Source organism: Dermacentor andersoni, chromosome 6, assembly GCF_023375885.2.
Source record: "Dermacentor andersoni chromosome 6, qqDerAnde1_hic_scaffold, whole genome shotgun sequence".
In the NCBI taxonomy this organism is placed as follows: domain Eukaryota; kingdom Metazoa; phylum Arthropoda; class Arachnida; order Ixodida; family Ixodidae; genus Dermacentor; species Dermacentor andersoni.
In genome coordinates, this window is record NC_092819.1 from 72,258,899 (window position 1) to 72,286,010 (window position 27,112).

The 27,112-nt window shown below is 43.5% G+C and overlaps 1 protein-coding gene across 1 annotated transcript in view; it reads right to left on the reverse strand.

The window, feature by feature from the left end:
• Window positions 1–27,112, reverse strand: part of LOC126522374 (glutamate receptor ionotropic, kainate 2-like) — a 118,421-nt gene that overhangs the window by 22,392 nt on the left and 68,917 nt on the right. The window contains exons 2-5 of the mRNA XM_050171112.3: window positions 19,597–19,812; window positions 8,281–8,544; window positions 3,962–4,146; window positions 3,210–3,263 (exon numbers count right to left, since the gene is read on the reverse strand). Coding sequence (XP_050027069.1) covers window positions 3,210–3,263; window positions 3,962–4,146; window positions 8,281–8,544; window positions 19,597–19,812 — 719 coding nt within the window. The remainder of the gene's footprint in view (window positions 1–3,209; window positions 3,264–3,961; window positions 4,147–8,280; window positions 8,545–19,596; window positions 19,813–27,112) is intronic.

A 27,112-nucleotide genomic window follows, 5' to 3' on the forward strand; every position in this document is an offset into this window, starting at 1 on the left:
CGAAAATGTGGCGGGACATCATTTTTCAGCTTTATGGGTCAAGCCTGCTCCGTCTACACGAAATAATGTAAGCCAAATGGGACTCATCATAGAGGACAGAAACATAGTTGGGTTATTCAAAAACTTTGAGTGAGTGAGTGAAAACGTTATTCAAAAACTTTGACTGCTCCGCAATAAATTTCTACATATCTCGTGAATACATATAATAAATTGAGAAATCAGTTTAACGCGAGCAAAATAATACTGTGCTTGAACTTTTCCTTGATTCGACAATAACTTTTGAAATTACATAACATACCGTCACTTTGCACAAACTAGAGAATATTAGACTCCGAGTTCCTTATTGATACTATATTTTGCAATAACTTTCCTAACTGTACACAAGTAGTCGCTCAGATAACACGTAGAGTGAATGTGTACCAGTTAGATATGGTTAACAACAAAAGTCGCTTCTGGTGCCCTTTTCTAGCAGTTATATCAATGATGTTGCGAACACCTACGGCAGAATACTACAATATTTCAGTGTGATGTTGACACTGCACTGATTGCAATCATAATCAGTCGCAGTAAAATGACTCTCAAGATATGCCAATTGTGCAGTTGATTGGTAAAATGGTATTCAGATACTTATAAACTGTGTGGAACTGTATTATATGACCAATGTTGTGAAAATTGAATGTGTTCAGCGACGTTTCATTCGTATCTTGTACGATCGATTTCTCGGACGCCGTGTGTCTTATGCCTATGGGCATGTACTGCGCATGTTTAATATTAGACCTCTAGAAATAAAGCGGAATTACCGTGATTGCTTGTTTTTGTATAAACTAATTCATAACCACTTCCCCTGTCCGTGGTTATTGTCAGCTGTAACGTTCTGCGCGCCTCGCCCTAACCTGCGTATTCCTGGCATTTCCTACGTGAATTGCTCTTGCACCTTGAACGCTATAACACGTCTTGTAACACAACTAAATAACTTGCGTGATGGTCTTGATATATTGAGTTCTACTACTTGCTCATTATCTGGCTTCTGTCTCTGAAGAATTCAATTTTTTGTTGCACTTTGTACCACTGTTGTTTGAGATATCCTGTTTTGTTATTCAGTTTCATGTTCTTTATGTAACACCATTAAGTGCACCAATATTAAAGCGTAAAGCTGTTCTTGGTGAAATTGAAGAAAAATACATAAATAAATACATAAAAATATACATAAACAACCAGTGGGCAAACTCACTCATGAACATCCCCCTCCTCTCACTCATGCTTGCTTTGAAATCACTACACAGGCTTGGCATAGAGCATCAGTGAGTGAATAAAGGCATCAGTGGGCGACAGTATAAACGAGTGTGCGTAGGGAGCAGGAGTGAGGAGCGGTTCTCGTTAGTACGAAAGTCGGCGACCGTGGTTTTAAGTCGCGTGAGCATACGAACGTGACGAGTGTGAGTGGGCGTGTGTATGTGAGTGCCGGTGAGTGGAACTGGATGTGAGTATGAGCCTGTGTGGGCGCAGGTGAGTGCTAATGGAAGGCATTATGAGCATGAGCGAGCAGATGGACAAGTGCGAGCACACGTGAGCGTGAATGAGTAGAGAGCCTGTGAATATATCGGAGAGTGAGTACGAATGAGCATCCGCCTTTTGTGCCGAATTATGATTTAAACAAAAAAAACATTTTTCTGACTGCTTTAGAAACCCTCGTACCATTCTTAAGCTTGACCAACCCATTCAGTCACGCAGTGTCAAGTGCTCAGGGTGTTCTTGCGTCTTTGTACCGCTATCATTTTCGGTTAATACCTTCGGATTTACCATAAGGCCCGTATGTAACGGTTTGTTCAGATTGCCTAAATAATTAAGTGATTAGGAACGGTGTCACCGGAGTTATATACGCCTAATTCAATGCCCCTCTTAAGTTGCGTAGGTTAGTTTATTAATTGAATTTCAGTTTGCGGCTGCCGCGCCCAAACAAATATATATCAAGTAGATAAGTTGTTAAAGAGGATATGTTCGAGCCTGCTAAATGGTACTGCTTGTGATTGCGGAGGTGTAATAACGCCCAAACTAACACTCGAGAAAGGGAGGGCGGGGGGTATTCTGCAAATGTCCACCTAGTGGACATGTCTATTTCGTATGCTGCTGGAGTTCTGATTGGCTGGGCAGGGAATGCGTCACAAGGAGCTCGTGCCCCCAGCCAATCAGCAGTTCAGCAGCAGACGAAATGCACATTTCTACTAGGTAGGCACATGCAGAACAGCGCCAGGTGTTTATTTTTGTATGTATGTATGTATGTATGTATGTATGTATGTATGTATGTATGTATGTATGTATGTATGTATGTATGTATGTATGTATGTATGTATGTATGTATGTATGTATGTATGTATGTATGTATGTATGTATGTACAAGGCAAAGCGAAGGTTAATTTTAATGCTTATTTCCAGCTGTCACGACGCAGAGCCGGTAGCAAGAGCGAAATCACACTCTAAAGAAAGTTTACACCTTTCGGGTTTTGTTTTGTCCCCAAACAATAATCGTCATCTGTCTTGCCCGCATTTTGTTTCTTTAACGCTGTGAGCTGGGTACTTCCTAGTCACGAACGGCTTGCGCGTTATCAGCATGGCACAGCATTCTCGACAGGAAAGTAGCGAGCGCCGAGTTTTCAAGAGAGGAAACGCAAGCAAGGCAGATGACGATTGTTGTTTGGAGACAAGATAAGCCCCAAAGGGGGTCAACTTTTTTTTAGAGTGTAGATCGGCAACACTAGATGCCCCTCAGGCAAAAGCGAGCGTCTACGGAGACCATTTGAGTCAAATAAGAAGGGCTGTGGTGGGCAACGAGCGTAGTCAGAAACTTGCATCGCTGCAGCCAGTGTGGATACTGCGTTGAGAGAGAAAACACTATGTCTTGCAATAAGAATGTCTGCGTGTGTAAAGAAACTCGCCAGTTACATTAGAATAGAAAATATGAAATTCTCTGAGGATCTACTCTCGAACTGTAACTTGAAAGAAACCTTCTAGGCCCCTCATAGGCGGACAGCTGTATTTTTTCAAAGGAAGGACTTGGTGCTTGAAAACGAAATCTACATGAAAAAAATGAAACATGCGTTTAAAATGTGTCGCTACTGAAAGCGGAAACGTTTATAAATGCAAACACATCTGGAAGTGCTTAACACGGAGGTCGACACCATCCCAACCAATGCACTGGCGTTCGAGCTTACCAGTGTGGTGACAATGAAGTTGTGATACTCGTTGACGATTCCAATTCTTTGGGCCTGAAAATAGGTTAGCGCATCGTTAATACTCAGAATTTCTGTTTTCAAGAAAGATAATAACGAAAACAAGTTTGTAAGTCCACTATGAATATTGTTGTAAATTGTGCGCGCAATTGGTTCAAAGTATACCATTATAAGCCACACTCCAACTTTGCTCATAAATACATGGGACTTAATGCACGTAAATATAAGGAAAATTTCCAACCTTAATGTTAATACGGAAATCAAAAAGAAATACGCGCACTAAAATGAAAAAAGTACGTACATTTTACTCTACATATAATTTCCCTAAAGTAGCATAAGCAAATCATTGCGAAGGGATTATAATTACGAACATATACATGCTCCATCTTTATGACTTTGTGAAGTTGCGGCACGTTACAGAAAGTGAGTGCGAACTACAGCCCTAGCTAATATGATGCGTGCAGAAATTATATTATAATAAGAGACATAACAGGGTCCGACAGAAGGAAGCGTTTTGTTTGGAGGAGGGAGTATTCTTCGCAACTGTATATTTCGAACAATTACACTTTTATTTTGCTAGTCAATGTAACCACCACCTTAAAACGTTTCAGTCTTAATCTTCTGGCTTCTACCCTGATGCTTTGCCAGAATGGGGTCATTTCATTTGTAAATGTCCGGTGCGTTTAATCTCACACCAATAAGTTTCTATAAAAAACATGAATAGGTTTCCCTACATGTCTTAACAGATCACCAAGCCTGTGCGTAGCCACGTCGAGAAGGATGTTGCTCTCCCCGGCCTTAGCTATCTCCCGCAGGACAATCCGGGGATCCGTTTTCTCCGGAAGTAGCCGCAGCGACACTGGAAGTGGAAGACCGCCAGGCTGCGGCATGTGTAGGAGACCGCGCAGCCGGACCAGCGCTGAGAATTTGACAAACGAAAAACAAAATCTGGAATGTGTGATAGAGTTGGCATGTCTTAGGTAAATGGGCTGTAAGAAAGCAAAAAGCAGCCCCTTCCATGGCAGGACCAGCAGCTTACCGGAATCCACGAAAAGTGTACGATCAATGCGTTCTACCGATGGAACATACAGGATATTTTTAGGCCATACATATATATTTATAAAAAGCTCTACGAGCAGAGAACGTGGCGGTTATGCATAGAAGTTATTTGAAAAGGAATGCATACGTAAACGCAATTGTCACAAGACTAAGTATACAAAAAGCAACGATTCACTTTTTCTATCAGTGCCTTGGGAGCAGTCTCTCATAATGGCAAATTTGGAGTCAGTCACACTTTATGGCAGCTTCCCCTTTTTTCTTTTGTAAACTGGAAACTAGCCCATAATTGGAGATAATAATAATCAAATGTTAACAATAAATCCGGAAGTAACGGAATCGAACGTACCGGGAGCACAGAAAGGGCCGCCCCACTATCGAGTCAAAAGGAAACACCCCATGAAATTGGAGGCGGCAGGTACCGATGCCGCGCGGTTTGCCGGTGATGTATGTGCGGCACATGGTGTGCTTGGATTTGCTGTGAGATGTCATCATTGAAACATCGTCGGACACTTATGTACGGGGCGTTTCCATCAGACGGAACAGCAGGGCGCATTCGCTTTCCATATTGCCGCCGTTAATCTTGGAAATTCAATATAACGTGTTCAATATATCGAATAAGAAATGATCTTTTCTACTTAAAGAATAGTGTTCAATAAAAAGTCCCTGCCTCCAGATTTCTCATTTAAGTGACTGTCACCAAGGCAGTAAGGAAAAAAAAGATTTTTTTATGTGCGTGCGTGTGTGCGTGCGCGTTTGTGTGTGTCTGCGTGCGTGCGCGCGCGCGTTTGTGTGCGTGTGTGTGCGTGTGCATACGTGTGTGTGTGTGTGTGTGTGTGTGTGTGTGCGTGTGTGTGCGTGTGCGTGTGCGTGTGTGTGTGCGTGTGTGTGCGTGTGCATACGTGTGTGTGTGTGTGTGTGTGTGTGTGTGTGTGCGTGTGCGTGCGTGTGTGTGTGTGTGTGTGTGCGCGCGCGCGTGTGTGCGTGTACATTCCAAGCACACGTTACCAGCCGCAAAGTACGTCGGTATTGCCTATAGGAACTTATACGTGTTCTAAACAAAAAAATCTGTATTTTGTAGCAAAGTACCCTGTTTACGTTGGACAGAAATTTGCAGGACAACAAAGAAACTCACGTAGTTTAGGACGGCGCAACGAGTTATGACGTAGAAATTGGTCCGTGTTACGTTAGTTGGGACTATGACGGTGTGGGTGAAAGAGGGGGCTTTTGTAGAGGCCATGCTTTAGTTGACATTAAAAGCAAATGAGTCTAGGGAGTCATTTATGGCCTCTATAAAGTAAGTATGGTCCAGTAGAGTAAAAAACTTAGTTTCTGAAATAGCAAAAAGCAGCCGACGACGGTGGCAGATAACACGGTTTGATAGATTGGAAAATTTGCATACATATTACTATGCTGGGTGACGCAGCTGTTGGTATTTGGAGATGACTGGGAGAGGCTTTGGTTCTAGAGTGAACGTCAAATAGGCTGCTGCTGATTACGATGGTCATTGCGCGGTAGATGGTTGAGAACGTCGTAGTAGCTTTACGAATTTACTATGGTTGCTCATGAAGGCTTACAAGTTGTACTTGAGGGTGGGAACAACGAAGATCTTGTATGCTGAAAATGTAGATTCGAGTGCACGCACGCTATATCGTCAAACTTTTCCAATCTGTTTGTAATTCTGTTACCTCCGTTAACTCGCCGCGATTGGTCAAACATTTTTGGAACCACGCTCGTTTCGCCTTCTATCAGTAGACGTCACCAAAACCTCGAAAACTTCCCATCAGAAAATAACGCTAACACACTGATTAAGCATGATTAGGCCAAATATAAGAAAACAATTTCTTTCCAATTGCACACCTTTGTCACCATTCGCCGTCCATGATCGGTGAAAATGTTTTCGGGACCCGCCTACTTTTCTTTCTGTCATACGACGTCACAAAACCGCGGAAAATTCTTATGGCAAATTGATGTGTACACATTCAAGATGCGTTTATGCTGAACAAAACTGATAATCTTTTTTTTTAGATAGCTAGAGAGTGACTCCGTTCCCAAAGGAATAGAAGGTGGCTATTCATTGATCGCTACGGCGATGCTCGAAGCTGCCAGCGACAATGAATTGCCTTGCGTATAAGAAAAATTTTGCGTCGTTGCGTGAAGTTTATAACTCTCTTGGCTCGTACAGGCAACCAGCGCTGAAATTTCGCGTGAGAACAGCAGCGCCGTAACACACAGCCTAGCGAGCGGTCGACAGTTTACAGTAACACATGCTACGATTTTGGATCAGCAATGTCACCGCTCATTTAAAGCGCATGAGTCCAGCTTCTGACCTGTCAGGGCACCGACGTGCTAGAACGTAGCAACGCATGCACTTCTCGCAGAACTTGGCTGGGCAATAACAATATTGCGGGTCAGCCTCCGTGCATGCTTTAGGAGTTGCGCAAGTTTGACTTAAGTAGATTCCAAATGAACTCAGATTAAAATGACTTCAGGTTATAACGCGACAGAGCTATCGATGAAATCACTTAATGCGTTCGAAAAGAACATCAGCGAAATATTCATAGCAGCTCTACTTAAAAGTTTCATTTTGTGCTTTTTTTTGTAGCTTATCTCTCGCTCACAAAGGGGGGTACTTTCTCGAAGGTCTTTGAACTACGCTCTCTTAACGCAACCCTGAAAGCCACAGATTTTGTTCTTAATGTGTGAATACCTATTGTTCGCTAAATGAACCCATAGAACGTTGCCCTACAGGTTCTTTCGCCGAAGTGAAAATGTCGTCAAATCCAGGGGCACACAAGAACAATGTGATGCCAGAGAGAAAGAGTTAATTTGGTAACCCACGATAAATTAGCTATATTTGCTCAAGGATTGGTAATGAAATTGACGAACTACAAAATTGGGCTCCTCTTTACCTTAAATAAATATTCGTTAATTTTAGTGTGGGCTCCTTGGCACGATAACTTCACGCGTAGGCATGACGTTATCAAGCATGGAATGAATGCTTGCCCTTACTCGCTTCCTACGCATACGTGAGTCACCAAGTACACTGTCCTACAAATTCTTGGACAAGAAGTCATTCGAAGCAAGTTAAATCTGTTTGTAGGTACGGAAGATAACGTGGTACTGTTTATATGACAAGTGGTTATGGTATTTGAGTGATAGTACGTTGCTTTCTTGATCAATATTCTACTGCGCAGTCAGTATACGTCATGAAATGAAATGTTACACGTGGTGTATGACGGGTCGAAGGTGTATATATAGCGACGAGAACGAGAAATAAATCTGTTGTTGAAAGTAGCGCTGTGTGTGTCAGATGTGCCTTCTGTTGTCCTTCTCTAGCTTGCGCAATAACAAAATAAGATATGCCGTACCAACAAGCCCCTATTGCTATCCTCATCGAGTATACGTCCACAGGCATTTCCACATTTTCTAAAAAAATGTTGCAGTAGACTTTTCGTTGTCGGGCCTGCAATGCACCCAGGAAAATACGGAATTATTTTTTTTGTTTCACGTGCTAGTTGCCTATTTTTGACTAGCTGCCAATTAGCTGCTAGCGTCACCATGGTAACGCTAGCAGAAAAATTGTTATCGCTCCCGTGAATCAAGTGCAAACATGTGAGTGGTGTCTTCAAAGCTACACGGCAGAGATACAAAATGCAATATTGGCAAAGCTTATGGGAACTGGTTAGCTATTCTTTCTCTTAATAATTTTGTCTATTTCAACCCACCACAGGCTCACGCGACCCACGTAGGAGTGGTTACATGAACAGTTCCTTCTCTTCGATAACAACACAAATTTTCTATACATATTCACACTGATAGAATTTCACAATGACAACTAAATATAATAAACTAAATTTCCAAATGAGATCATTGGCATCTCAACACACAGCACTGTTTGAGAGAGAATTAGAAAGCACAGTGGATTTCAACTGTTTTTATCTCAAGGTCACCTAGGGCTAAAATAGACAATAAACGCCTGCTTCGCCGCACTCACCTTCGGGTTTTTCGTACACAATTGTGAAGCCCTTCCATCGCTGTGCTTCCACCAAATCCCTGAGAGCTTGGTCCAGTTCGTGGGGAGAAGGTGCAAGGTTAAGGGACGCCGAACCCGCATAGACGCCTGCGTGAGCCGCACCTTCTTGGGACAAGTAGACGTGCGGGACTCGGTGTCCCCTGCAAGCGCTGCCGACCAGCGATGCCGCGTCTGGCTGCCGAGGTCCCAGCACTGCTAGAACACTCTGCTCAAGGAGTCTGCACACTGTTCGTAGAAACCAAATGAGGCAGTATAGGGTACATGTTTGCAGCGGGCAAACCTTAAAACCATGGTAACCAAGCATCAAGCAATGTAGAGGGCCGTTGTCGATAGCAGCCCTTTGATTTTCATGCTCGCCTTCACCAGTATCTGTCTCCACATTCACTGAACGTCCACAGGTTTAATCTTAAAAAATAAATGAAAGTGTCTGGGTAATCATTCTGTTATTTGCAGGTTCTTTTTGGCAGTCTATACGCAAAGATAAATTGCAGTAATACTGTCAATGGAAGTTCTTGCGTACGAACAAAGTTAAAATAATTATATCTTGTATTTACGGTGGTTTCTATTCTGATTTTTCTTTCAGTTGTTCTCAAGGAAAAACACAGTAACAGCCCGATAAAAAAGTTCCATTTGAAAGCAATAGCCATGCGTAACACGCTTGTCCTGTAAGAAAAAATTAGATGTTAAATGTCTGCAGTTAACCATCGACAGAACACTGATCCTTAAACTACATTACTGTTACGAGATTACATGCAAATGTTCGCCTTTGTCTTCTAGCGAAACGTTTTATTCTGCATTGTGCGCTATTCAGAGATTAAAAAAAAAATATTCATACACTACACTGTACGAAAGTAGCTCAGAGAAGATCAGTGCTACCGTGAGTGAAGTCTTGTGGTTTGCATCATTAACACCTAAGTTAAGAAAATCAGGTGGAGTTTTCTTGGAATATTGTCGGCATGGTTGACTATAGTTCGTTTGTTTTACCGTAGTGCGGTTGATATACACACAGATGCTGTTCAGTCTCAAGAAAGCTCATTTTCTCGTGCGAAATACTCAATGATAGATGCGCAGTCACCTAAAGCAATATTCGCTATTGTGTTCCTATGGCGCACAATAAATAACAGGACGTTTTAGAGACAAGCAACTCGAAGTTCGGGGACGCTGTCAGCTAGGCGTACGAAAGAACGCACATGGAGCTCATGGAATACAGAAGCTGTACAAAGGACGTTTAGTTTTTTGGTATACAGAGCTATATTGACCCATGTACCTACTTATCCGTTTCACGCGGACGGCACTTCATCCCTAACAAACTAAATTACGGTTTAGCGCAAGACGCACCTGCATGACTTGGAACTTACTCGAATGTTATCGTTGGTTCTTTTCCTCTGTCTCTTGTAAGCGAACCTTGTGTACTCTGAATGTATGCGCGGTACTCGAATGGTGCAGTATTTTCTGGAGGACATGCGGGCGCTCGCAAATTCACTGGAATCTTCGACGAGTCATGTATAAAAGCCGGGGCGCTTGACCCGCAGGTCACATTCTCGACGATCGCTGACATTGCTCGTCGCTATCCTTGTGCCTTAGTGTTACTTGTTTTGGTGGGCACAAGTTCGCCCAATGCAGAGTTAGGTTAGTAACAATTGTCTACAGTGTTCTTCACCGTAACTACAATGTGACAATATGTAGTACTCACTAGAGAACCTTGGTATACACGTGTATACGCACTGCTAGAGGTTTTCAATATATTGTATAAGTATTCAGTTAGACAGTACTTCAACATTTGTTTAAATCTCGTAAATTCGATTGGCCGAGATCTTTCCTGCAGGCAACCGTGAAAAACAAAATTTATCTCAACGCTTACATGTAGCTCGCTGTTGACACACTATTGAAGCTGTTTTAGAATATTTTTATATAACACGAACTTAAAGCGCTAACTGCCGGCTCAGGTAGATGAGGCCGAAACTGTTGTAGATAACTTACAGCCCGTAAACACATATATACGTGAGTGCAGTGCTTCAGTAAGGGTGCATGGCAAGCAAATTTAATCTTATTACTTGAAATCGCTTTGAACAATTCTAGATGTTAGGATCATACTGCTTAATTATTGCCAACGCTGCTACAACGACAATCAAATGAGGCCGAAATGTAATAAATCCAAAGGCAAAAATTTCATTGTAGAATCACGGTAAAACATGTCGTTGAAAGCTTGTCAGAGGTTTTTCTGACCATCACTCGCGGAAGCAAGTAATTCTTCTTGCATAGTACATTGTACACATTACGTTCATGACATCAGTGTTCCACATTGTAGGACGAGTTAATTTCTCCTTTCATATCTTCAATTTAGATCCAACTAGTCAAAATACCTTCCCGCGTCACAAAGCTGCCTTGCATACCAAATACACTTACAAAATATTATCTTTGTAAATAATCGTTTTTGCACATGGCACAAAGCGTGTTTGTTCATTAAAAGGATTTTTCTTTAATTCTTAGGCTTGTCCTGTGCTTTTCAAATTATGTTTACATTGACTTCTTAAGCAACTCTCATTGACATCAAGTGAAATATTTAGGTGGGTCAGGAAATATGCGAACATTGGTGGCGCATTTTCTTCGTCGTCGTCGTCGCCGTCGCCACCGTCATGCAGTCCCGAATAAAGTCCAAGTCTCAGAAGAGTGAGCGGACCACGTGGTGACTTTGAGGGCAAGGTGTGAGGGCAAGCTGAAGAGAAGGGTTCCTTCATGCTTGGCATAGTTAGTCCCGAATTCGCTCATTCATGACCAGCTTGCTAGGAGGCAGCACGCACCGCCGGATCTCCGAGGCCACGTTGCGTTATAGCCATCTAACTTGGGACCCAACATGGAGGAAGGAATCTGAGGAGAGGCCCTACCCCCTCTGCGCGCTAGGAGAAAAGTGTGGAGGAAATGACGTAGTACGTTCTCCTATTTCTTGCTGATTTTTTTATTTCTTTGCCATAGAGGCCACGCCTTTCGGGTCTCAATGGCGGTTTTGTTTTGGTTCTGTGCGCTCACACGTGTTGTTCCGTAGGTTTCGTACCATGGCAAAGGCACCATGCGGGCAGGTTCGCGTTGGTCTCCGTGTTTTGTTGCGCTGCGTTAGCTGGACCGTGCTCTCCCGGATTTCGCTGTGGCCAGGTGGGACACGAGGAACTAAACTTCGTGAAATGAACGCGCATGCAACGCTGTACGCAATGTACCGCACCACGGCAATGGCAACGGACGAAGGAATATCCGCGGGAAATATTGCCCTCTTTGGCGAAATAATGGTAACGTGCTAACGATTGTTTAGTATTGCTGCGGAGCGCGCGCGTCCGAGCACCCCGGTTGCGCACAGCGTGGCGTGATTTCGCGAGAAATGTAAACAAGACAGGAGAGCTGGCCCGATAGGCGGAGCAACGCCATGAGCAATGCCAACTTCCGGCTTCACTTTAGCTTCACAAAGAGTGACGTCAGGGCCTCTCCTGAGTTTCCTTCCTCCGTGGGACCCAATGTTGGAGGTCACGTGGTAGAGCCCGTCGATGCCCTGCGGCCTAACTAGAAGAGGAGGGCACGCCCACCCCTCCTTCAGCCATCATGCAGCGGTCCATCCTGCTCAGCGCAATCGTGGCCTGCGCACTCTCTGTCGGATGTCTTCTGATGAGGGTGAAAGGGTGAAAGGCGAGCACTTGAGGATGAGCTCTCGAGATGCCTGGGGGCTTCTCGTGCGCTCTCCTCTCGCGGTCCTGGTGTACAAGGTAGCCTAATCAGACTTGTGGGGACACGGAACGGTGGCAACGCTGAAGTCAGCAGCAGCAGCAGCAGCATGACACGGTCACTTTGGAACAAGCACGCATGCGACCCGCTGCCGATACTCCTATCACACCAGCTCTATGACAGTGAGGGCTCGTAGTCGTCGAGCAAATCCTCTTGATGTTTCTTTTCAGCGCGTGCGACACCATTCCTCTTTCTTTAGCAGGGGAATGTTTACTGCAATTCATACGGTCTGTGAAGCTATGCGTAGCTTACTTCTTGTGATTATCCAATGATTTGCGATCGCTACCGATGAATCGCCTTTCGGACGAAACTACGACTTTATCATTATTTTAAAAAGTTTACGAGATACATTGCTGCGTAGGAAATGCGTTCTGTAGTATTTTGTTACCTAGAGAGTAGCTTAAATAAATAATTAGGTACGCAAATACCAAATTTAGGCTCCTATGAGCACATTCTTAATAAAGCGGTGTTAACGGTGAATGAGCTTTGACGAAGCGTACATTCTTACAATAATCACGAAGTGTAAGTACCGCAAGTTACTTACGGCTTGTACAAAAATTATAATGAACACGCCGCACAGCGCCTGTCCTCCGTGTTTTTTTCCTACTTTAGGCAAAAAAGAAAGAAAATCAAACAAAATGATACACGGAGAGAAGCTGAATCTTCTGTATTGTGAATAAATTTCATCGCGTACGAGAAAAAACAACAAAGGAAGAAAAATATCCTGTAAGGATATAACATTTCCCTGCTGCCACATTTATGGTCTCATGAAAATTCACAATCCATAAAATACAACGTTACTGCAAGTACGTTTCTAGCAGATAAATCCGACATGGGCAGCTAGGACGAAAACAAGCGGCGCACTTCTCGGCCTGCAACTAAATGTAGATGGGAAAGCACTGCCACGTATCAGCGGAACGTCAATTTTGTAAACTGAAAAACAGGAAGAGGCTTCCTTAGCAAAAAGTAATCTGTCAGCTTCAGGAATGTCCTCTCGAAGGGACCAGCGAGAAATAGCACTGCATCCTCTTTCTCTTTTCTGCTGCATTACGCGCCCAATGGAATATTGAACGTTTCATTCATACTATAGCCTCCTGTCGTGTGTGTTCTTCTGTTTCATCCGGTTCAGTGCTATCCTTTAGAAGCTGTTTTTAATGTTGCAATGAACACGCTCCAGGATGAGATCAAAGTTATTACTTCCGTCGTGCCGGAAGCGAGTGCTAAAAGGAGAAAGGCAGAAAGGAATGCATAAAGTAAAAATACGACGTGTAACTGATTTAGTTCGTAAAAAAAAAAAAAAAAGACAAGGCACTCTTCTTGAGAAACGTTTCTAATGATGAAAAAACGACTTTTGTAGACATTGTTCGTGGCATAGCAGTAAACACCGGTGGAGGTGCGCGGAACGGGTCTGGGAGAACGCTAGGAAGAAGCACAGTCTGCATGCGTTGAATGCTTTCGCGAGAGGTATGCGGCTTCACCAATCGAACTCACCCTCGAGACGATCATTGTCAGTATAAGGCCTCGTCTCATAGACATCGCTGGTATTTAGCCTCCGCAAACACAAGTTTCATCTTTTGTCATTAAAATGTTTAACCGTACACCGTATGCGACATGCCATCCGCGATGCCCGCGGTCAGAAGCGTTACTCAAGAGAGGCAGTAAAATTTCATTCATACAAAAGAACAACGAAATCTAATACCTTTGATCCCCAGCATTTCTTTCTTGCTTTTCAAGATCTGTTTCATAATGTCTGCACTTTCTTATACATATTTGCTGTCAATAAAGGTCTGTTGCATAGATAGTATCGCTCTTTTATATGTATAAGTTTACTTCTGCTTGTCAAGGAATACCAATGAGAAAGGTTTAAAGGCAACATATCGTCGTTTTGATTTCATAGAGTGCAGGCGCTTGCAAGCGTTGCTCGTTTTGACATTCGCCCCTGCGTAGAATGAAAAGCGAAGCTGTAACTATACTGCTCAGCGCACAGACAATAATCTTTTGTAATTGCGGCCTTTATTCTTCTGCATACATAGGCGTAAAAATTTGCATTGTTACACGTGCCTATGGCCTTGTTGTATGCATACGCTCTGGCATGTTAGAAGCGCAATTTTGCTGCTACATAAACATTTGTTTTTGATGTTCCTCTAAAGGTTGCGTTCATTCTTTGGTCAACTGTACTTTCTTCACCTAAAATTGAATGGAACAGCGCTGCTGCGCTTATGATCAAGTACATATTTATTAGACAAAGTCCTCGTGAAATCTGCCCGTGCGGATGTTTAGACTGCTGAATGTACTGCTGGCCTTTATATGGGGATCTCTAGTTTATGCTACATTAACCCGAATGTGACAATAATAGACACAATAGCACCTATTGACACCACGCCGCTTTCGAAATTTCAATTTCGATAAGCAAACAGTGCATTATATCCCCGCTGCTCATGGAAATGAGAGGAATTCGTAATTATTCTTTTGGTTGAGAGAGCATTGCATGGACACATTTTCGTGTTCGTATATATGAGGGCGAATTAGTAAGTCCCCCATATTTTTTTTTTTTTTTTGCCATATTACGCCTGGAAGTGCGAAGTCAACATATCCATTCCAAGCGGTCGACCTTTCTTGGGCCGGCCCGGCTTTATCTGCGGTAGCTCCGCGGCACGGCGCTGTTGTCAGTAGTTGAAAATGCTGGTTGTGCTTCACACGTCCACGGCGTACGAGCAACGAAATGCAATTCGTTTTCTGTGGACCAAGTGACACACGTCGATCGAAATCCACAGGGAGATGCGGCCCACCGATGGTGAAAGGTGTCTCGCTTTAAGGAATGTCTGGTGGTGGTTGTGTGTGCTTAAAAAAAGTCGTATTGAAGCCAATACAGCCGTACGACGATGGTTCCACAGCAAGCCGGACGAAATCTATCCCAGGCACACCTGAAATTTAGTGCTGCGATGGGACACATGTCTAAACCGGTGTGGGGATTATGTGGAAAAATAGTGTATGGTACGTAGAGTAGTGTGTATCTTATTCACTACACTTCGTACATACCGGGTGTCCCAGATAACGTCAGCCAAGCTCTTGAAGATGAAATATACAATGTACGAGGATGAGATCAATCATATTATATCAGCAGAGACGTACCGCACCAAGACTGATTTCTTCATAATTGAACTATTGATAATTAGAATAAAATAATTAATGAACTTCCTAATTACTGAATTTAGAGAATCCTCCAGGTGAGGAACGTCACTACTGGCAGAACACTATCGGTTGCGTCGTCGCATATTCTATATTTTATCTTTAAGAGCTCGGCTAACGTTAGCTGGGACACCTTCTATACGTTTCAAACTCACCGGCTATAATTCACAGATTTGAATAAGTTCAGTTAGGCGACTCATTATGAATTTATTTAGTGAATTTCTGTTAATTAGTCAATTGTGCATTTCGACTTCTCGTGTGGGTAACGTCCACCACGTCGAGTAATTTTGCGCAAGGACTGAAATTACGCTCTCTGCCACAGGCGATTGTTAAGCATTCTGTATGATCTAAAGAACACCCCTTATACATTACTGGCGGATATTCGACTGATAGGCAGAGCTTACAGCGGATCGTACAACCTTGGATTCAAACCTATTTCCATTATTTTGTCTTCGCCAGGACTGGAAGGAAATGCCTTACTTTAGCCCTTCAAGGCAGATTCACGCGCAGGCCTTTCCTTACGTGCACAATATTACTCTCTATGCGTCATGGCACAGCAGAGAATTTCTTACAAAATTTACTACACAAGACTCTGGCGGTGCGATCATTTATTTGCGGATGGCTGGTTAGCGGATTTCTCTAATCTTCATGCTTGCCGCTTCACATGTTTTTTGGAGTTAAATGTTCTTCTTAAGCTTTCAACCTTTACAAGCAATCACAAGTTTCTAAAGACGGTAGTATCGTAGATATATATGCATGCGCGTAATTACTGAGAATTCCTGCATTTATAACGCGACATTTTGTTGAAAAAGCATAAGTTGCCAATTTGCGAAGCTTTTGCAGCACCTGCAGACACTAGCGCTAGCGTTCCCTGAAACCATTTCTATTAGAAAACTCTATGAGGGGGAGGGGGGGGGGCGGAGGGCGTGTGACAACTCAACGGAACCCTACTTCCTCACTTATATGCTCACCCTTACTTTAACTCTCACTCTTACTTTAACGTTCCCTGTCATTGGGATTGCAACGTATTGTTTTCCTCTTCTACCTTTTCTTCACATCAACAATACAAAAAAAAGGAAATGGTAGGGAGAGTTTCAGTGAGAGAACTGTATCAAATTTACGGTGGCACCCGCGGGTCTCTGTTACCCGGAGAGCTCCTGGCGGAGACTAATAGCACGAACACTTTGCTTGTACCACTGAGAAAACAGACTTGTCGGCGCCCGGTCCAAGACACGCTCTCGAAGAGACAGCGGTGTCAGGTGCTACAGAGAATTCCCGCCCTCAGCGCTGCCTCCCTGTCAGGTCAGCGCACTCGAGTGGAACTGTTTCGAACAGAGCTCGCGCCAGCCTCATTCTCTTATCACTTACGCTCTGCTAAGCACTCGGTCGAAAGACAGCCTTAGCATCACGCCTCAACGGAAACTAAAAGGAAAGGGCGCGGTTGGTGAACAGTAAACTGAACGAAACAGTTCCTTTAGCGGTACCTTGACTTCTCCAAACAACTATCCAGTGCAATGAACCTTCTTGCAAGAGCTGACGTGTCTCAGATTACGTCTAGTTGCGGTGTTTTCTTTCTTTCGAAGCAAGGGACCTCTTAGGTTTCTTCGAAACAAACTAGAAATGCCTCTTCACGCTCAGACGTCCTTAAAAGGGAGAGCTGTGCCAACAAAAGGGGCAAACATTGTTCCGTTGCCTCGCCGCAAGTTTGCCCAGCGTCTTCTGCGTCGCGGTCGAGAGTCTCGGATTGCAAAGTTATTAAACCTGCTCGGCAAGAGATTGCGCTTAAGTAGAACAAAGTTCGGTCATTTTCATTGACATTGCCACTGACTGTTAAGGTCAAGTCAATAACCGCGAGGCACTTGGCTCTTGTTTTAGTTGTGCACGATTTTACTGCACAAGGTAATAATGTAACGGGGTTCGGATAAGGCGAAATGCGGTGGTCAGTGTTTAATAAGAAGCAGCAAATGCGCCCCATGAAAAGACTAGCATGTTGCGTTATTTGGCAGAAAGAATGTGTTGAAATTCCTTTTTTTTTTTATTTGTGGCAGTACAAATCGCACACCTTTTCAACGGTGATTATTCATAACGTTTTCTCTTACAAGGGCACCTCGGCGAAATGGCGCCAAGTAATTAAATTTGTGTGACAATGAATTATGACATTTTATTCGCTAAATCGATGGCCACTTACACAACTTTGCAGATTTACACCAATCCTATATTAGAATGGCATGTTTTTCCTCCGCTTTTCAAGTTTCATGCCGTTATAAGCGCATTTTTTTAGGCCAATACCTTTGACTTATAGACAAGTAATGCAGCATGACAGCACCGCCATTTAAATGTTGCATAACCTAGCCTTCCTTTCATTCTTTGCACAAAATACATCTCATGAGTTAAGAAAGCTCTACTCAGTGCTTTAAGGGAAGAAAATTTTTTCTTGACGAGTAATCCAATTACGGTGATTTATCAGAAACTTGCGAAACTTTATGCGCAGCTTAAAATTCTTGCTGCATATGAAACATTTTGCCATTCAAATACCCGGCAGGCGCCTCTTTTGCACAAAATGATTGCGTTAATTTGCTGTTACTTTTATTATAATGAAGGGTGGACAATTAACTGCCGAACGACAATCAACTCATTTCATTTTTGCCCAATTTGGATATACACGGGGATAATTTTTAAGTTGCACGGAATTTTTTTGAACAGCGTGTTACAGTAAACGTAATTCTAGTCCTTGAGCTGGATTATTCGGAAAGGCGGACATTGCTTGCACAGGAAATGGAAACGCATATTCAACTAATTAACGAGAGTGTTAATTATATTCTGAATGAATTATTTGCAGCACATATTGCAACTTACGAATTGTAGGCAGTGAGTTTGCACGACATACTCATTTGAAATAAACTTCAAGAATGCCGGCAGTTTTGAGATAGGCGCCGTCACACTTGCCGTAAAAATGAGCTTCGTTCCACTTACGTTTAAAACAAAACTCTCTTTTATGCATCGAAGCACAAAAGTAACTGGAACGCCGTTTTATTCCGTCGCACAATTTGGTAAATACTATTTCGAAAGTGGTGTCATCCTACGATTTCATTCCAAGTGCAAGCTCGCCGGCTGCAATTCACAAATTGCAATATGTGCCCTCAAGTAACGAAATAATAGGTTAAATTGTGAATTTTCTTAATTATTTAAATATGTTTTTCGAATGTTCGTGCTAGTAATGTCAGCCTCTTCGAGTAATCCAGCTCCAGGAAAAGAATTTTTCTATTTGCCACAGTTCATCTTTAGAAAGTTCGTAAAAGTTAGAAATGGTCCCCCCGTATATTTTAATTGCAGAGTTTAAGCGAATCTGTACTGCAGTTATGAATTCAGAACGATTGGCAACACATTGCAAAATAGGCCACCTAAGAACAAAGTGGTTACGCATAGCTTCACACTGTTCTTTGCAACGATGGTTTCTGAGAGAAAAACAAGGATAGCCAGGTGAACAAATGTAAGTGTCCTGGGGCTCTGTTTGTGCGCAGATATCTTGAAACCGAAATTTAAAGATTGAAATATATGGCCCGGAATATACTGTGGTAATTTGATATGATGTTGCAGTTAATTAACAAATCACTAATTGTTGTTTGTATATATAAGAGCGCATGCCTTGCCTTTAATCAACCTGACCGAGCACGACTGCTTTCTCTCCCTTTCTCATTTCTTTTATATATATTTCTGATAGTATAAAAAAGCGTAGCGTGTGCAAACCGTCAGCGCATTAAACTAGCAGATATTATAGTGCACATATTTATCAAGTCTGAGCTTGGCGTAAATTTCCCGAGTCAGTGGGCAGTTCATGTTCAATTTAAGATTTATTTCTTCCACTAAAGATATGCTCATTTGTACAGAAAATGCGGGCTAACAAGTGATCCAATGTAAGAACGGTCGATCAGAAGTAAGAAAAAGGAAGTGAAAATAATGGGCGCGAAACTCCGCCGGCAATGGCATGCTGCAGAGAGATATCTGAAGAATTGTAACTAAATAACCACGTATTTTCTTCTAAGGCATGGCGTTTATAATAACGCTCGAGTAAGCGCAAGACATCCGACAAATTATGCCTAAAGCCTATATTAAGCTGAGAATGGCAGTAAACTTGATGACTTGGTAATGCCGAGTTATTGAACAGGCTTGTCGAACTATTGAGAGGGCGAAGAAGGAAGACGAGACACACGCTCACATGCGCTCGGTTCACTGGTTTCGCACTGTTCCTCATTCTACGCGTCTTCTTTAGACAATGGTAGATAAGAAGTATAGCAAACATAGTGTAACGGTAGGAGCCACCTTTCTTGGCCGATCGGAAGGTGTCTTCCGGGTCCAGCCTTTCGACGGCAAGACTGACATGCGGTGCCCTGCTTGAAGCCGGAGCCGGGGTCCCCGTGCCGCCAGCCGTTGCCGTCGGCGCCTCGCCGTCGTCGCTGGCATTTAGGTTGGCTCGGTCGAGCGCTTGCCACAGGAGCTTCTCTTCCTCGGATGAGCCGGCGTGGTCGTACACGACACCTGTTCGCGAAGCAAGGGCGCCGTTTGTTACGGGATGAAAAACAAAAAGCGTAAAAACATTTGCTTATAACGACAACACGTGGATATTTTTGTTTACAATAGAATTACGACCACGTACATTGCGAAAGAATGTGACACCGTGGAAGATATAATAATGAATGCAGAATCACGTTCAAGCGTGTTATCTTAGCGAAACTGTTATTATGTGCTAGCACACGTATATGCTGAAAGAGACGCTAAAAGGCGTTATAGGGTATTACATGGGGCTGTTTTTCTGACACACGAGAGATTTTATTTCAACTGGAGAACTTGCCCAATTAAAACAGCAATATTGAAAGAAAAACGACCTTTCCTTCCCTTAAAAAATTTGCACCGGTACTTCAGTATCATATCATCAATTTCAATGTTTTTTTTTCGTATATTCTGGCAGCCTCCAACTTAATCAAAACTTGCTCAGTTGAGTCATCGCGTTGTTTAGTGAGCGACTTACTTTTTTTTTCTGACATATAAACTCCTAACTTATTCAGTGTAGACTCTGTGCAAATCAATTGACGTCACGAGCATTGCCGCGAGACTTCTTGCTTTTTTATATCTTGCTTGGCATATCATGCCTCCAACAAATGCGATATGAGCTTTGTTAGCGATTTCTGAATTTAATTTTGCAGGTACCTAACATCCCTGTTTATTGTTTCCTTAGTAGCCATTTTTCATTTACGTGACCATTTCCGTGCACCGTATTAAATACGGCAAGAATGGCAACAAGAATTATACGGCTATTTCCAAGTTCAAAGTGTCTCCACACCTGATGGAGTAACGGAAAATGAGAAATAGAGTGGGCATGTCCAAGCGAGAAAAGGAAAATAATAAAAGCAATCTAGATATATCGAGCGGCATGAAAAGTCTGTCTGCATTGTTCGGAGTGGTCTGGTGAAAGGTTACAAACTGTGTCGGTCACGCGAAACGATAAACGAAGTCGGTTGTAATGTGATGGGACAGTCCCAGATAACCAAATAATAATCAGGCAGGGAAGGTGACCTGCATGTTTTTGCGTATTGTGAAACATGGTTTACCGGTGTAGCCAATTTTAGATTGCAAAAAGCGGTAACAGCAGCACAAATGCCAATATTAGGTGTTACAACAAACTCCCAATCTTTCTTCTCCCCCCGCCCCTCCGCACCTAACCCCTTTAAAGGGATTGACAATTCATGTTTAAGGACTCAGTTGTTTATGACGCACAGAATAGCTCATACACAGAAATCTTTAAAGTGCAGCAGTGGCGTCAAAAAGCACATGGAAATATTGTGAGCGGAATTGCACGACCTGAGTATTCTTAAAAAAAAAAAGAAGCGTCGCAGTTTCACCCGAAAGGCGAAGCATCAATTCTGATAGAAGATGATTAGACCGCTTCACGAAGTAAGGTTAGTAGTAGTAGTGGTAGGATAGTAGTAGTAGTAACGTCGTGTAAACTTGTAAACATTCGCCTACGAGCATGATGTCAGACGCGTACAGGCTAACGTGGACAGCTCTCATTCGATGACCGGAGACACTCGCTGTTAAAACGCTGGCATGAGGGAGAGCGGGAACAGCAGCGAGCGAATCGCCATTTGTGCTGCCTCTCACTTTGGCGCGAACTAAGCCAACTAAGCGGCAAGAACACAGTGCACACGAAACCATCAGCCCTCGGCTGCCTCCGTGCGCCTAGACTATCTAGCCACCGCAGAGGGATTTCAAGACAGGCCCCGCACAGCCACACTGAACGGCGCCGTACGCAGCCACAGCCACTGTAGAACGCCCCCCCCCCCCCCCCCCTTCCCTGCTAACTTGTGCGCGAGGGAAGATGGCGCGCCCGGTGGAGCACTATGAGTCGGGCCAGTCTAGCTGCCTTCGAAGCAGCTTTTATCCCGTCTTCCTCACCACGTCTCGTACATGCCCTGTACTTCTTGTGGCAAATAAACCCAAACTCCAATTAAATTTCAAGGTGTACTAGCTGACCTCCAAGTGAGGGAGGACTCGCTAACGTCGCGCGCTATGTGGGACACATGATGCGAGATATGCGAGGGCCATCCGTAAGGGGGCCGCCGCCTTGGCATATGTGCATTAGGGAAAGCACGCTCAAGTATAATAAATAAAATAACGCGCTCCTCAGCTTATTTTCCTGCATTTTCTTTTTTTTTCAGTACCGGGTATGGACTGTTTATGCTGAGAAAAACCCCTGAAGCGAATGTAGGCGCCTATGGCATGTAGGCACTGTATGGCAATTCAGGCAAACAACAACAGGCCTAAAAAAAAACAAAAAAAGAAGTAGGTATTTAGGCGGCTGTTCTACTCGGCATGTTGTAGTACGTTAAATTAACCCCTCATGCAATAATCACAGCCTGTAATGAAGCTAGAAGCACAAATTACAAACAGCCAAGCGTCTATGCTATAGACCCTTGGTGAAATGACATTGCCGGGAACCGCGCGATATGACAGGTTCTTGCACATGTCAGTGTTACACGTAGATTCCACACGTACGCCATCTCTGCATTCCTTATGTACTGGTGCTGGACGAAGCAAAGACACTTTGTGGATATGTTTACGCGAAGGCTTATTTTTTTTTTTTTTTTTGAGGGGTGGTAAAAGCCTAATTCGTGGCACTTTCACTTTTTGCATTTAATAGCGGCTCACGCAGATTAAATAGCTCAAAGGAGCCTGGTTCACATTTGTTGATTCAATTTCAATAGTACGACCGTACACAATCACGTATTATTGGGTAAATTTTAACGCCTGCATGCTGGGAAGCCCGCATTTGGTGTTGCATGAGAAACAGCTTCAAGTTTCTTTTTATTTAAGATATATCATAAGAAACCAACAAACACTGACACCAAGGACAACGTAGGGGAAATTACTTGTGCTGAATAATTGAAATAAAGAAGCTATAAAATAATGGAAATGAAAGTGGATGAAAAAACAACTTGCCGCAGGTGGGCAATGATCTTACAACCTTCGCATTTCGCGTGCGTGATCGTTCCCCTTGTGGGATCGTTCCCCACCTGCGGGAAGTTGTTTTTTCCTTTCATTTCCATTTCCAGTTGTTTCCAATTCCATTTGTTTTGTTTCCTACGCGTTCCGCGTAAGCGGAACGCGTAGGAAACAAAACATTTCTCTAAACGGAATGCTTTCGCATTCCCACACGTAAGCAGTCTTAAGTATATCGGCCTATCTTTTTTTTTTTGGGGGGGGGGGGGGATGCACTGGTTTGACGGGTGGACTAGTAGGGCGAGCTCCTCAAGCAGGATTGTAAATAGCATGTTTAAAATTGTTGCTTTGTCATTTATCCTTCTTTTGCTCACTTTAGAGTTAGGAGGGAAATGAAGAACCACGACGTTTGTAATAACCATTGTTCTTGCCCGACAAAGGTCACATTAAAGGAATTCACGCAGATACTCCACTGGCAGTGCCTGAGTACGCGTAAGTATTTTGCCATTTGCTCCTTTTATCAGAGATCGGTGGAATTTGGTGGAAGAAGGCCCCGATGGAAAGCGCATCCCGCGACTGCAGAAACGTATCGGGGATGTGGTGCGCTTGGCATTATATTTTGGCAAACACCGAATTTTCGTGATGTCTACAATGGTTCAAGTTTGCTCTACATGGGCTTCTAGAGGTGGCTTTTATTCCACCACCACAAACTTTTTCAACAGAGCCTTCGGAGAGACTGTTCTCCTTTCACATTTGTTTTGTACCGCCGGTGCAACACAGTCATATATAGTTCGGAAATATTTACCTTCTGCACGCGTAAATGCCTCTCGTGCGAAAGGGTGCCCAAGTGCGTAGTGTGGTTGAAACCTTTGATTCTGTTCCTTAGTGGATTTCGCATCCGCACACCTGTGTTTGTTTATCGATTTCTTAACTTTTTCATTGGACTGCGTAGCATATGTGCATTTGCTTTTCATCTGCGTTTAAATGTAACTAGTTTTCGCTAGACCCTACTCATAATTCCACGCAAGAAACAAAAAAAATCAAGTGCCTTTAGCCCAGTCGCTAAGACCCTCGGCTTCTTTGCGTGGGGGCGTGGCTTCGAAACACGGCACCGCCAACGTGGTTCATTTCGAATTTATTTTGTTTTGTACAATATTTCTTTACAGCGATTCGTCTGGCGTGACGGCCGGCCGGGCGGCTTTTCTCGTTGGGCCGGCGTAGAAATGGTTGAACATTTAAAAAATTCCGTGACCTCCGAAATATTACATGCAGGTAAGTGCTCAATCTCAGCAATTCGTCTTACACTCAAGTAAGCATTTTTAAGGCTTTGCAAACGGCACGCACCGCCTGCTGTGGTTAAAATAAATGCCATATCCTCAAAAAGCCTGCCAATTTGTTGCTTTCTTGCTCGGAAAACGGAAGATCAAACTGAATTTATTATACAGGAGCTGGGGCCAAGCGGAAATATCTTTGGAAAGCTTGAATGTTTGCTTTTAGACTGTGTGATTCAAAGAGACTTCAGGCGTGGCCTGACTCTTCGTTTATTTGTTCATCCGTCCCTCCTTCATGCTGACTTGCTACAAAGACAAGAAATCGATTAAGGCCATCAGCTTCTGGCGGCAACCCTGTGCCAGTTTTCACTTTCGGACTCGCAGCCAAGCGGCAGCAGCAGCTGCCGGCCGGTCACGAGCTCAAGCAGGTCTCAATCTTGGCAGTCGACGAAAGGCTTTAGTAATTTGTCAGTGTTTGAGCGCGCGCAAACGCTATTTCGCTCGTTTTTAACGGTGTTTGGTAAACACGATTGGAATCCATTCGTTCACGTTTCGAAGTAGTCGTGGCTCGGTATGATGCGATTGTCAATAGTTCAATTGTCTTCTTTTTAATGTGGTACTTGAGTAGCGTTCATGCGATTCAACCGAGTCTCGTCTCGACAAGAAATCAAATTCATCCCTTTCTCCCCACCCATGCGCTGAACTATAATACGGATACGTCGAAAGCGGGCGGACTTGGGTACCACCCGTATATTCTCGAAAAGAGCATCGGAATTTCTCTACAAATATTGCAGTCCTTGAAGTCGTTCAGCGAAGCAGAGTGAACGCTGGAAAAATTGAGACAATAACGTCAAAACATAGTACACAGTACGTAAACGTGTCCTGGAGAAATCTCTGAAAGTGCTCTGCTTTTTTGTTTTCTTTGTGTGTGTTTTTGTTGCGTGAGATGTTGCTCAGAGAAATGTTATGATTGTTGCAACGAGGTTAGGAAGGTTGAATATTTCAGGCACTTAAAATGAACGTTACAAATTATTTCAAACGATTATTTATTTATTAATTTATTTATTTATTTGCGTTGTGCTGCAGTGAAACTATGCGCACAACCCAGCACACCGAGTGGAACCAGTGGTGCTGCTGACAACTTTTACGTGTTGGCAGCAATTCTCCAGAAGAAGTTTGCACTTTGTATATCCAACAGGCAAAAATTATTCTGAAAATGTAGGGGCAAATGTGTGACAGCCGTATTTTTAGACCAAACGATTGTTAGCTCACCAGCTGCGTGGCTCAACAGAAAGCTGAAGTTTTTTTCAGCAAACATACCAATATTACTCTAGAAAAAAATCTATGAGCGTATGGTTTTGTTGTCATTACTAATACATTTTGCCGTGGCAAATGTTACCCTTTGACCTCTCCAGAAGCGCGCGCCCACCGTCAGCGGCGGCCGCTGCAAGCGCTCTCTCCGCTGGTGGCTGGGCGCAAAGCATTGTGGGAGCAGATAGCGCCGGGCCGCGCTCCGATCGCTCGCTGAAGGCAACGCGAAGAGATCCGGCGACCACGGCGACGGGCGCTCCGACTTCCCATATTGCCTCGCGGCCGCCGCCAACGATGCCCCGTCATTTCTGGAAAGGTCCCTTGGGTTGTCTCCAAGTAGCATGCGTGCATTTTATGGTATTACTTGTTCTGCGCGTATAGCTAATCGGTTGTAGCATGGAAATGGCGTTCGCTGATTATGCCGCAATCTGCGAACGCTAAGTGCAGGTTACTGGTGGCAATGATTCTGAATAAGCGTTTTAATTGGGCAGGTTGCCGATGCGGAAACAAGCAATTGCTATTGAAATGTTAAGAACTTCACTTTTCTTATTTTGTCTTCGAGTTTGTATAGCCGCAGGAACGAAAGAACATGTCGCTCCTATTGTCGGCTTTGACCGGAAGCTTTCAATATGGGCCCAGTATGGGAACGATATCCAGAGTGGCCTTGCTAACATTAGCAACGGTTTGAAAGGGATTCGGTACCGTTTTTCAATTTCTATTTATTTTGTAGCGCAAAAGAATGCCTACCATTTGAATTGCTTAATAGTGATGTGGTTTCTCTAAAAAAGCGAGGGGAAATTTTTTAAACTTGCTTTTTCATCTTCATAGTGTCTTTTTAAAGCTGCGTACGGAAAACAAGAACAGTAATTACTGGACGCGGTGGCAATCTCTGAAGTCATGCATCAATGCACTTTTCCGGCTACAGTGGCTCCGTTCGTTTGCCCAAGACCACGCCAACACTCTAACACGCGCTAGTTTAAAACGAAAGAAATTACTGTCCTCCCTAAGAAACGTTAACAGAAGGGCATTAAATAGAATTTCAGGCAATACAATATTGCATACAAGCAAACTACCTCTCTCTGTGCGGCTTTTAGGTGACGTGAGGGTAAACGGATTGTTTGGGCTGTTTCACCGCCGCGCGGCACCACATAACATTCTTGCTCCACTTTCAAAGCGAAATTAAAGAAATATTTATTTATGTATAATAGTATGACACAAAGCGTTCTCATTCCCACTATCCTCTTAAGGTATGATTCAAGCGGTGGACAGTTCCCTTAATCATATGCCGTTGCACTTTAGAAATACGCAACCAAACAGGTGTAGTTGCTTATGGAGGAAATCAAACCGTTCTTACATTACGTAAATTTCACAATGAGTCAATAATAAGCAACACACTTCTCATGCACATACTATAGGGCAAAACTTCAAATGAGAGAGCGATGTATAGCATTCTAGGAAACATACACCTCAGCAGTCTCTAGCTTCCAACTTGTTGCGCAGTCATTTTTCTGCGTCCTGTAAAAGCCCGCGAAATATTAAAAAAAGACCACTTAACGTACCCTTTTTTTTACGCCGCGATGGCACTGCTCTATCAAACGTTCCGGGTATGAACGAACCACCTGGCCCACCTGGCCTCGTCTAAAGACCCTCGCTCCACGCGTGAGCGTCGCTTTTGCTGAGTAACGCCAGTACTTTATGTGCCCCCTATTGCGTCAGCAGTTTCTGGTTTCACTGTACACGCACTTCTAATTGTACGCTAC